This window comes from Bacillus rossius, chromosome 1, assembly GCF_032445375.1.
Source record: "Bacillus rossius redtenbacheri isolate Brsri chromosome 1, Brsri_v3, whole genome shotgun sequence".
NCBI lineage: Eukaryota > Metazoa > Arthropoda > Insecta > Phasmatodea > Bacillidae > Bacillus > Bacillus rossius.
Genome location: NC_086330.1, coordinates 38442794 through 38455436, shown reverse-complemented (window position 1 = coordinate 38455436; position 12643 = coordinate 38442794). Strand labels below are relative to the sequence as shown.

Sequence of the window (12643 nt, the reverse complement as noted above, 5' to 3'; positions counted from 1 at the left end):
CGTTAACCCCTACCTCTAGCCACAAGGCCGAACCCTCCCTGAGATCTCGAACCCACGCAAAAATTACGTAAAAATAATAGGAGGTAGTGGGGACGGTGTCACATCATAGTTGTAAATGGACAATGAAAATATTTCTTGTTTGCCATTACAGAACATTGCGGTTAGGGACAATACCGCACTATAAACATCAGAAAGCATCACAATTGTCTGCTTATCTTATAAACCAAGTGAAAATTGAAGAACGCCATTTTACCGGATAACCAAGCACAATTAAAAATACACAAAAATACTATTTTTGAATTTTTTTAATTTGGCAAAGCCATTTTCTTTAAAAAAAAAATAATAATAACTGTGGAAACATGTAGGTACAACTTCATTAATGAAAATTCTTTTATATTATTATTATTATTATTATAGCTGCAATTGGGAACAGAAGTGCCCGGTGGCAAGCATTCTCCCTACTTTCCCCGCACGCTTCTTCTGAACTGATCCACACCCCCAGCCGATATACACTCCTCCTCCAGCCTATTCCATCCCCCTACCGTCCTCACGACCATCATATTTTTACCCTTTCTGTTCTCCTCCTCTTTTTGAAAACCTTCCTAGTATTTTCCTTTCTACTTCTAGGCATTCCCATTTTGACTTGTCTCCCCAGCTCTCCCCATCCTCCCAATCCACTCAGCACTTGGTATATCTTGACCAGTCTCTCCTTCTGTCTTCTATCTTTTAAGCTCTCCCATCTCATTCCTATCATCATCTCTGTGGTTGGTACCTACTGCACTCCCCCTTCCCTTCTCTGTCCATTCTCCTCCACTTGCCCTTCACCCATCTAGCTGCTATCCTCTGCACCCCCTCCAGCTCCCTCTCAAGTACTGCCGTGTATGGGTCCCACACTGCTGCGGCATACTCCAGAATGGGGCGGACCATAGTTTTATAGGCCTTATCACGCAAGATGCTGCTTCCACCCCTGAGCACCCGTCCCAGCATGCCCAGGGTCTGTCTGCTCTTCTTGACTACCTTGTCTACCTGCTCCCTCCACCCCAGGTTACCTTGCAGCACCACCCCTAGATATTTATAACTTGTGGCTTCACTTATCACGTCTCCCCTCCAGCGATATTCCCTCCTGACAATATTCCTTTTCCTGGTAAACCTGACCACTTTTGTCTTACCCACATTTATTTTCATGCCATTATTTTCCACCCACTCTTCTAGCCTTTTCAAATAATCCTGTAGCCCATTCCTCTCAGCATCCATGTATACTACGCAGTCGTCTGCAAATAGCCTGATATGGCCTTTTATCTCCTCACCTATATCGTTCATTATTATAGTGAAGAGCAGTGGGCCGAGCACACTGGCCTGCGGCACCCCTGACGTAACCCTTCCTTTCTCCGACATCTCCTCCTCCACACGTACCCTTTATGTCCTGTTGCTTACGAAGTCACCAATCCAGACGGAATGCATTGCTCTGAGAAAAACAAGGGAGTTTCCAAGGAAAACACACCTGTCCACAAAGTACACGTTAACAGTTTGCAAGGTAAATCTGTATTGTACGGATTAGCGCCAAAAAAAATCGTACAAATATGAAATAACTTTCATTATATGCTATCTTACGTCCTCTTTTCAGAACCGCCTGCGGAGATAAAAAATTCCAATTACTTTTGGAGATATCGAATTTTTTAATATTCATTTTTTGGCGATTTTTTTTTAAAAAAAAATTTAAAAATCCGAAAATACCTTTATTCTGTGCTCTTTAACGTCCTCTTTTCATTAAACCCGGCGGAGATCAGAAATTCCAAATACTTTAGGAGATATTGAATTTTTTAATTTCCTTTTGTGCACTGCTGCAGCGTTGAGCGGGAAGCCTACATTTCACACATCTTTCTGGACATACCCGAATACTCACGTTGGCAAGCCTTCTTTTCTTAAAATTAGCAAGAAGTAATTAAAAATACTTTAAAACATTGTAGATGGTTGGTTATATTAGGTAAGTATAGCTACATTAAAAAAACTGTAAAATCATTTTATGGTTGCTTAGCAAATAACATTTTAATATGTAGCTATCCAGCGCTAGGAAACCGTTTACATGATTTCACAGTATTTTTAATGTAGCTATCCTAACCAAATCAACCATCCACAATGTTTTGAAGTATTTATAATGTTGCTAACAACCTAATTCACCATTAGTTTTCATGAGTTGCATATTTATTTACAATAAACAACAAAAAAAACAGAAGATGCACGATCGGGCGTTTGCCTCTCGTCTGTTGAAAGGCTTGCCAACGTGAGTATTCGGGTATGTCCAGAAGGATGAGTGAATCGTAGGCTTCCCGCGTTTCACCATTGCTTGTTTACAAGTATGATTTTTTTTTTTTTTTTTCGCGACGTAGTTGAACGACTACATCACGTAAAATGAAAATTACGTGAGTTCCTACTGTTCATCCTTTTACCCGGTTTGTTAGGTCAGGTCAGCTACATTATAAATACTTTAAAACTAAACAACCATTAAAATTAATTTTTATTATTTTTAATGACCGTTCAGTTTCAAAGTATTTATACTGTAGCTGACCTGACCTAATCTACCTTTGTCCCGTTTTGTTAGGTCAGGTCAGTTACATTATAAATACTTAAAACTATACAAGTAAAATTAATTGATATTATTTTTAATTTCCGTTTATTTTGAAGTATTTATCATGTAACTAACCTTACCTAATGGAAAATTTCTGTTATTTAGGCATTCACGCACACACGGCAAAATATAAAATGGCGTCTGTTGAATGATTACATAGGGCTTGTATTGCAAAATAAGAACGGCGATATCTCCAAAAGTAATTGGAATTTTTAATCTCCGCAGGCAGTTTTGAAAATAGGACGTAAAAGAGCATATAATGAAAGTTATTTCATATTTGTACGATTTTTTTTGGCGCTAATCCGTACAATACAGATTTACCGTTTGCAATAATCGAATGATTCCGCCGGAAATTGAAACCTCTCAAGAAAGCTTAAATTACTACACGGCGTGAGTGTGAAGACTGTCTTAAAAATGAAAGAAGCCCTTGCCCGTTACACGAAAAGCCTAATAAAACTTATACTACATATTTACCCAAATATTTAGAAAATAATAACCTTTCCACTCGCTGTTCCGCCAGCAACTCCGATTAAAAACGGAGTTTTTCCTTCCATGCCATTAATCTTGCATTTAAATCGAACATTGTTAGACTTTTTATGCGCATTACAAACTTCTGCCATTTTGGAATATTTTAATAAATTTGTAACTTCTTATATGCGTACTAAACTACAATCGCACTAAAACTAACACACAGCCATTGCAATTAAAACAACAATGCTTTATAAAGTACCGCCAACTACTGCCTGTCAACACCGCGTCAAATTGGGAAGGTGCCACACGCACGAACAAACCCGATTGTACGTTCGTATGACTTCGTAGATCGATATCGTAACATTGAATATTTTTCATATTGGCCACTTTCCGAATTCAATAAAGTATACTTTACTTATTATCGTCTACTTTCTGTTATGCTAAAACTACAAGCCAGCTCCTCTGTTAATTTTGCTATCACTGAACATGTGAGGATGGGAAATACAATAAAAGCACTTGACAAAAGTGGTAGAAATTGGAAATACAAATTTAATTTATTTAATATATCTAAAAACAGAAAAATTCTTAAGTTTTAAAGTGAAAAATGTTTAATTTTTTTGAGAAATATTAAATAAATTGTGAATTCGTGGTACACTCGTGAGATTGAGTATTTTTGAAGCTACGTAGGGTTCATTTTTATTATGGTTACCAGTTATAAACAAACTAAAGTAGCAAGCAGTATCTGTTTTCTTGCTGTATAGCTATAGATTCGGATTCCTATTTTAACTGGCAACAAAACTATATTGGCAATGAAAATTAAATACTTCATTGCTCCATTTTCTCAAGTGGCACATCACTTGAAGTGCAATTTCATTGCCCTCTTTACCTTTGAAATTGCTATGAAACGTCACCACTTAACACAAGCTTGAGTAGTGTAAGATAGTCTAAAATTGAAAGGAGCAAACAATTCCTGCTTAAACTTGTGTCATTTAATTAGAATCAGATTTGTGTTAATAAAGATTGTCTGCGCATAGTTTTATTTTTTAATTTTTAATGTTTCATAATGCAATAGTTTTGTGTGAATAGTCATGCTGCCCAGTTGTTACCTAGGGTATGTTGTTTGTATTTGCATGTGAGACGAGCACATAGAGTTGTAGAGGTTGGTGTGTCAGTCGACTCTTGGCCCACAGGGTGGATGGTCATGTTGCGCGACCTCTCTACAATGATCATTGTCTGGGTGCTCCCCAACGATAGCCTCCTAGTAGTGCATCTTAATACATAGGCTGTGCTTCTTTAACTTGTAGTGTATTACTACTCTATACTTTTATCTTTCAGTATTTCATGCCCTAAGCTCTGTTTAGCAATGTAGCAGGTTATCAGGCATATGCTTAACAATTGTGCTTAATATATACATTTTGTTAGTGTTTGTGTCGCGACAGGCGGTAGCAAGGCGCAGGTTGAGAACTTGTTTCCTCAATAAATCATGTGCTACGTTTACGAGTAAGTTTTAATTAAACAACATCCTGAAGTCCTGTAGTCAGGATTAGGTCCATTGTGCAATACATCTTACAGCATCTTAGGTGGAAAGTGTTTTCGCTCTGAGATGTCTCATGTTCCTTCGACTGTGAGCCGTACATGGTTATTATTCTATTTATTACCTTGGCTGGCAGTCAAACACCCTTTTCTTTCATTACAAAACAAACTTCCTTTTTTTCCAAGAGGGAAGACTTCGTCACACAGCGAAGAGTTCGGTGACAGAGTTTCGCGGTGAATAAGTGCGATCAATTGGTGATTAGGCATTTATAAGTGTCCTAGTAGCAGATATCACCCCCCATGCAAAGCTTATCTGATCTCAATACTAGGGTCGGGGTTTAGGCCTTTGCGGCCGGGCTGGGGGGGGGGGGGGGGAACAACTCCTATCCACACTACTAATACAGTGTACAGTTTTTTAATGAACTCCTCACACAGTCTCTTTACATGGGGCTATCTGAGGCACAACACCCGTGCACCCGCAGAGTGAGGCTCGGCTGTACGTGTTTCGGTGGGCAGTCATCTAGTGCGGGCTGCCTCCGTGGTATAGTGATATGTTTGTAAGATTTTCTAGCTATTGTCCCCTCTCGTTGATAGTTGTGATGAAGTTACATTAAGGTGTTGGCGACTGAGGCGTTATGTCCGTCCCGCTATTGTGGTGACACACCCGATGGTACACGCAATGTCTTGACACTTAAACCCTTATTTACAATTATGAACATTTACAGGTATGATTCGCGATGTACTACACGTAATCATGATTCGACGTCGCCCTCGGCACAGTCCACTCGCGTACATCTCGCAGGTTCTCAACTCCTCTCAGCATCCACTAGTCGCTTGGTCCTAATGAATATGTCCCTGATTGTCCTAAATAGTTCGCTATACTCCCCACTTATCATGCTTGGTCTCACCAGTTTCTGCTCTCCGACCCGGTCCTCTGCACACGTCCGCGTTCTTCGCTCGCTAGACGACCACTGCTCCCCTCTCCAGTCGCGCCTCGTCTGCCCGCCCTCCACCCACCACGCGACACATGCAGCGCTCGGGTGCTTCTGGGTATTGGCCTCGGCTTCGTCGCCCAGTGGACAATGTTGTACAAATATTTTACATTTATAAAAAACATCTAATTATTATTACAAACAAAATATTACCTATATAACGCTAGATTTCATTACATTGACCAACCAGAGACACCGCGGGGAGGCCGTTGTGCCAATTCTGACCCGATGCCCTTAGACACTGACCCTGGAAGAAACCACTGCAGTAGAGAAGGAAGGAGATCGGACTCACCTCAGGTGCCGACGAACTTCGGCGACGAAATGGTCACTGGCAATACCAACCCAGCGGGTTGCGAGGTTTCTTTAAACCCCGAAGCTCCAGTATTTTCCCGAGAAGGTACGAGCCCAACGGTTTCATCATGGACCACCTGGATGAGCTTGCTGACAGGATGGACTCCAGGGATGCCCAAAACTCCGTCGTTAACACATCCCTTACCCCAATCCCTGATGGAGAGGACCCTGAGTTACCAACCATTGACACCATACCTAAAATCGTATTCCCCGAGGAAGTAATGAAAGGGTTAAACGGGAATGGGTGCCACCACCACATAGGTTATCCACCTGAAGGACCCTGTGGCCCCGAGGAAGGGGTCATCATTGAATTCCTTGATGAGGTGAAGGAAGGGGACAGATCCACACCTATGCACCCAGACACCGCCCCGAATTCACAGGTTCCGGAAATAGCCCACCGTTCCAGTCGTCGCCATAGGCCTCCATCCTACCTGCTAGACTATTGGCCATGGGTACCCACCCAGCGGGTTACTCCTACTTCTGCCCATGGGATGCCAATATGAACGCCCGAGTGCCCAAGTGTTAATGGTGAAGTGCGTGTGATCGTAGCATCAGCGGGCAAAATGGCCTCGGGAAGAGGGGGGGCATTTGACGTCGTCCCAAGTGCTCCTCCGGCTCGCTGAGACCATTATTGCCCGTTGCTGTTTCAGGCTTGAGTGTGCGCCGGCGCCCGTGCGCGAAAGCGAAAGTGTAACAAACAGCCTTGGCTGAGAGAGGAACGCCCTGCAGAGTGATGTGTCTTTTCATAAGGGTTTTGTTTATATAATTATGTGAGTGTGTAAATATATATTTGTGTTGTGTACCTGTAGATGTGTTTCCCGGCGACTGAGTCGCGTCTCCCCGCCTGTGACCATGTGGGCTCCACGCACTCGCACACGTTGGGAAGAGGGGGGATTAATGTGCATGCGGCAAGGGGGGAGGCCACTGAGACGTCGCGGAGTGTGGGTAGAGTTAGTCGCCTGAGTGGGATGAGAGAGTGCGGTCGCGAAGTTGTGAGTGAGAGTCGAACGGACACTGTCAGTCGTGTCACCGTTGTCACGTCCCCATCATTCGCGTCTTCGTCGGTCATGTCACCGTTATTCGCATTGTCAGTCACGTCACCGTCAGTCACGTCACCGTCGTTCGCGTCGGCAGTTACGTCACAGTCCTTTGTGTCACCGTCATTCACGCCACTGTCAGTCGCGTCACTGTCGTGTCACCACCAGTCAGGTCACTGCTAGTGAGGTGTCGTGCTCAAAGTGTGTGGAGCCAAGCCTTGCCCTGATGGACTGTCACAGATGGGAGCCGTGACAGCCCAGTGTGTGACGTGTGCAGTAAACACAACTTATCGTTATAAACTCTTTTATTTCACCCGAGTTAGGCTAGTTCCCTTGCCACGTGGCACGAACCTTCTCTGCTGGAACAGCTGGGCAGCGACTCCGAACCACGGGAACGACCCAAAATTCGACAACATATCGTTATGTTCATGTTGTCACGTCGTAATGTTTTATGAAACAAATAAACACAATAACACTCAACACACCGCATAAGGCAGGGGTGGATCAGGGGTTGGCGCAGCATAATGGTCTTTATGAGCAGGGGAGACACTTGGGTCGACGTCATAAGTACTATTATTTATCATTGATGTAAATATTAATAATCAATAAAACTGTGTAATAAAACTTAATTGGGCTATCCCTATACGAACCCAGTAGTTTTTCCCCCACAATATAAATCGTAACATTATTTAAGAGTGTATTTGTATATTTGTAAGTTCATGACGGTATTTGTATGTTTTGACGCCGACCGCCAATGCTTCTCTGTCGCATAGACCGCTATGCCTCATCAACGTCTCGCAAAAGCGTGTGCACCGAACGCGCCCGTGCGCGCAGCAAAGGGTAGTGCGTGCGACGAGGCGAACGCCATGCAACGAGTGCTGCGCCGGCGGAAGGATCCGGCCGGGTGTGGCATATCCTTCCGCCGCACTAAAACAAATTATTTTAATTGTATTTTTCCACAGGGTTTTATTAAACATTATTTTTCATTAATTAATAATTCAGTCCTGTCAAAATTATGTCTCACTATGCGTTTTGTCCCGAACCTGGCCGGTTCAGTTTCCCGCGAAATTTACACGTTTCCGCGGGAGGGCTGGCGAGGGGAGGGGGTCGCGCGCGGCGACACCGGCAGTGTCCTTCGAGAGCTCAACCAGGCCGGCAGCCTGCGCGCAACGCGGAACCATCAACCTTTGCTTTCACCGACATGTAGATTTCAATAGTGTAATATCTTTTCAATCTTTTCCGCGGTCGGCCTCAATTTACCATGAGGTATTTAACTTAATTAAATCAGTGCTCCAAGATGAGTGTTCTACGTCATAAGTAAGTACTGTGGGAAGTTTATGTAAATTTACATCGGCGCTTCACACCCCAACTTAGCCTACAGGCTACTTAGTTTTGGCCCGCACGGGGCAGCCAGCAGGCGACCCGTGCCGTCGAACATAATAACGATTCAGTCCCTGGGACACATTTAGACATCACGTAGAGTCGCTGGAGACACAGGCCTACGTGCCGCTAGCCCAGTTTATTAAGTGTTATGTATTAGTGAAATAGTTGCTCGTCAAAGTGTTATCTGTCACGTTAGGGTTTATGTATCACCGTTGTACGGCATTGTGCCGCCAAACATAATAACGATTCAGTCCCTGGGACACATCTAGGTATCACGTAGAGTCGCCGGAGACTCGGGCCTACATGCCACTAGCCCAGTTTATTAAGTGTTAGGTAATAGTAAAGTGTATTGTTCGTCAAGATATCGTGCGCCATGTCAGAGTGTATTTTTGTAACTATCGCATCACGTATACAAGTCCGCCCCTCACGCGCATTAAAATCGTGAGCCGCCACTGAGGAAGTGAGCTGCGCATGTGACTAGTCGCGTCGGGCAAACCGTTACGGCCAGAACGGGCATCACCATGTATTGGGCTGTGCTGTATTAAATTCACCAACTATCTTTCAGAAACTTTTGCCGTCACCCGACCTATGTGAAAGGCCCGGGGGGTACCTGACGGGCGCTACGGGCGTCGCGGTGCTCTTGTTGTCCGGAGGGGCGCCAGGCTAGCGGACTGCTAGGCCGTTGATGTTGGGTCGTGGGTACTCTGCCCCCGCGTGCCCCGCCAGGTACACGGCTTGAATCTACCCTGAATGGTTCTCCCTTGACTGTGAAGGCTGCTCGGCCGTGTGGAGGACGGGAGACTCCGGAAAATTAGTATACACGAGTTGGTGAGAATTACCTTTAATCTAGTCCCGCTACAAAACACTCTCACCAACACTTGGCGACGTCTAGCCGTTACATGATTAACACAGAAAAAACAACGCTACTCGACATTAATGGTTACCGCGGCAGTCTCGCGGGATGCGGGTCGATGCTCGCTGGAGACGGCCAGCGCCGAACATTAACGGGTGCAGGGGGTGCTCTATGAGCGGGCTCCTAAATTCGGCGAAACACTTACGTGTGTGCAGCCGGCAGGCATATGCACGGCGTCCTTAAGTAAAAACACTTTCGCTGGAGTCGGCCAGCACCGTACGTTTTGTGCTACAATACGTATCGCGGTATCACACTTAAGACGGTCGGGATAGGCCCGGCTCCGCAAAATACGCGCCGAGTCGACGTGGGCAGCGGTGAATTAACAAAAGGTTTTAAATTTAAAGATTTAGTACAGAATAAAAAGTAATAAAATGAAAGAAACTTGGATGCTGCCCACGGACACACGTCTGTTCCCGGCGCGGAGTGGTTCGAGACTGCCGGACATGGCCGCCTCGCAAGGAAGAGAAACTTTCTCTTCTTTGTGAGTCGGCGTCAAAAAACTTATATTAATTTAATTTACTATATTACCAGTTAAAACATGTTCCAGGTGCCCAATCAAAATGTAGCACCTGGTAATTGGGTGCTTAAGGCTTAACAATAGTTTTAATGTATTTAATTATTTAAAATGAAACATCAAGTTGGCGACTGTAAATTTACTACAATGTTGTCCCACTGTGAATTGTTTTAGAGGGACTTCTCCTATTCCGACATTCACGGGCATTTTAATTAAGGCCAGTGGCCGCGGTGACTGTTAATTTGGTTTGTTGTCTATTGGGGTCACGACCGAGGCGCTCGCCTGACTCAATCCGGCTGGGCAAGGGGCGCGCTCCGAAAACGGGATACGGTACTGGCGGTGCGGAGCACGGGCTTAAAGGCCATGGTCAGTACGACATCACTTTGTGCTATTCTTCAGGCGTCCCGAGTGGCCATAACAGCTCGGGGGGCCCTACTGCGTTAACCCCTACCTCTAGCCACAAGGCCGAACCTTCCCTGAGATCACGAACCCGAGCAAAAATCACGTCTAAATAGTCAGAGGTAGCGGGGACGGCGTCAGTTTATAAATGTATTTGTAATATGAAGCACCATATTATTGTATAGAGAGAGAGAGCGCACTGCCCGAGGTAAGTGTCAACATCATTCGCACATGATCATTAGAGGCACAATGGAGGGGAGTAGAGGAGTAAAGTCGAGGTAGTCGGCAGCTAACCTTGGTGCCCGGTGGATGGAGCTCGGTACTGAAGTGGTGAGGCAGCGAGATTTGGCTGACCTTCAGCTCTACAGTGTAGCAAACATATTGTCAGACATGGACATTTGAACTGAAGTAGCATTGTTGAAAACGAGCGGTCGTGCGGTGCTTATACAAGGAATCTTTGTATGTAGTGTTGATAGTGAGGTCGGTAGTACGTAATGAAAGTTTTTAATAGTCTTTGCATGTGTGCTATTTGTCAGTATGGCCTTCCGATGGCCAGAACAACCGGAGTTAACCGTGCATCGTACCTCCAGAACACCTTAACGAAGCCTTTAGGTGTCGAAATCCTGACCCTGAGTAGTCTCGTGTCTTTAATGTGTGCTGGAGCACAGTCAGTTGTATATTATTCTCCAACTGACATCCTGTAAATAGTAACTTATCTTTTGGAACTTTAATTACTTTATAGGAGTTAAGAAAAGAAGATTCTTACAGTCCAATAACCTGTAACTAAAAAAAATAACAATTTGATATATGACAAAAATTGGACCATAGATACAATTTTAACTTCCAATCTTTGTCCGATTTTATCGTTTTAACCATTACACTATAAAGCTTTAAAGAACTGGTAAGGGAGATTATGAACATTACTTTGAATGCCACAGATTTTTTATTATTTTTAATGGATTCTGGGTGTCACGAATGTAGATTAAATGTTTCTGATGGTGATACGAACTTTATCAACCATCATCAAACTCATCGTCTTCTACATCCATTGTACGCATTCTGTAATTGAAATGTAAATAAAAGGGTCTGTTTAGCACTTGAAAATGTAACCACCAGTCAGAAACACTAAACTCATTTAAAACACATATCAAATTGCTTCAGCTCTTCATATAGGATTTATATAAGTTTAAAAATACGAGGTTTACGAGAATCAGCCATTTTCTACAGTGCGATCTGAACAAGTAATTGCTTGAGACATGTATGCAGTTGTCTTGGCAAAGACTGTCTTATTCGTGTTCTGAAGCACAGTCGCAGTGACTATGAAACATGCTTGTGCGTTGGTGTTCTCAAACTACGACTATGATACAGGAGAAAGTCCTCTCAGAAATGAGAAATATGGGACCATCGTAGGATCGTCTTCATCAAGACTGTCTTATTTGTGACCACTTGAGACAATCTCAAGCAACGTCTATGGCACCCAAATATTTAAATAAGAATTTCATATAAGAATTTCTTGACGAAGGAATTGGTCAAGACATAAATATGAATACCTTTATGAATAAAACCAATATGAATAACTTTCATATTCGTTTCTCAGTTGACATGGGTAAGCAGTGTTGCAATTGACTGTCGACAGGGGCTAAACAACAGGGGGGTGGGGAATGGGTATTTTGTCCCCCTCTGAAAGCTTGAAATAGGGGCAAACGGGGGCAAAGAAAGTGCTATGTAATTAATTTTTAGATAATAAAACTGCTTAAATAGCACCATTTTCCACCTTGAAATACAAATTTTCTCGGGGGAGGACCCCCGGACCCCACGCTTCAATAGGGGGGATCGATGATTCTTTATAAAAAGGTATATTGCCCCTCCCTTTGTAAATTTATTTGTTCCGCCCCTGACTGTCGATATAGATTGGGAAGCAAATGGAGTGGTTGCATGATTGTACTACTTCTATTATATGTAATGTTTTGGTCTTTGTTCTGTTTCAACAATCTTCTTCTATTTACCTCAGCAACGAAATAATCAAGTAGTCTTGGTTAAGACACATTTTAATAACATATTAATACACATTTAATAACTTATAGCACCAGATTAAAAATGAACGATATCACATGTCAATTAACTTTTTTTAATGAGCTGTTCTTTTATTATTTTGCTTTTAAAGTGCAAACATTTTACAAAATAATTGCCAGTAATTTTAATAACTACCCAAAATTATATGTCTTCCTTTTTAAGACCAAAATGTTATTGTTCCCTTTTATAATTTGCTCGAACTTCCCACCTTTAGTTATGTAATTATCCAAGGGAACGGGAAAAATGGCGGAGTCTGATGTTGACAAGTGGATAGAAATCGCAAGGGATTGTAAATATCTTCCTGAAAATGATTTGAAGGTAGTGTTAATCTTTAATCTGATATTTATCCGT

General features: G+C 43.1%; 2 protein-coding genes across 4 annotated transcripts in view; one reads left to right on the top strand and one right to left on the bottom strand.

Annotated features, from left to right (window-relative positions):
* The window catches only part of LOC134534983 (uridine-cytidine kinase), a 52943-nt gene extending 49565 nt beyond the window's left edge, over positions 1 to 3378 (bottom strand). For 2 of the 3 annotated variants that reach the window (XM_063373791.1, XM_063373771.1), the window contains exon 1: positions 3124 to 3378. In XM_063373791.1, coding sequence (XP_063229861.1) covers positions 3124 to 3246 — 123 coding nt within the window. In that variant the 5' untranslated portion in view covers positions 3247 to 3378. The remainder of the gene's footprint in view (positions 1 to 3123) is intronic. The other variant, XM_063373781.1, reaches the window with a different exon arrangement.
* A 9139-nt stretch (positions 3379 to 12517) lies between these two features.
* The window catches only part of LOC134534974 (serine/threonine-protein phosphatase 6 catalytic subunit), a 34991-nt gene continuing 34865 nt past the window's right edge, over positions 12518 to 12643 (top strand). The window contains exon 1 of the mRNA XM_063373761.1: positions 12518 to 12610. Within this exon, the coding sequence (XP_063229831.1) occupies positions 12536 to 12610 (75 nt within the window). The 5' untranslated portion in view covers positions 12518 to 12535. The remainder of the gene's footprint in view (positions 12611 to 12643) is intronic.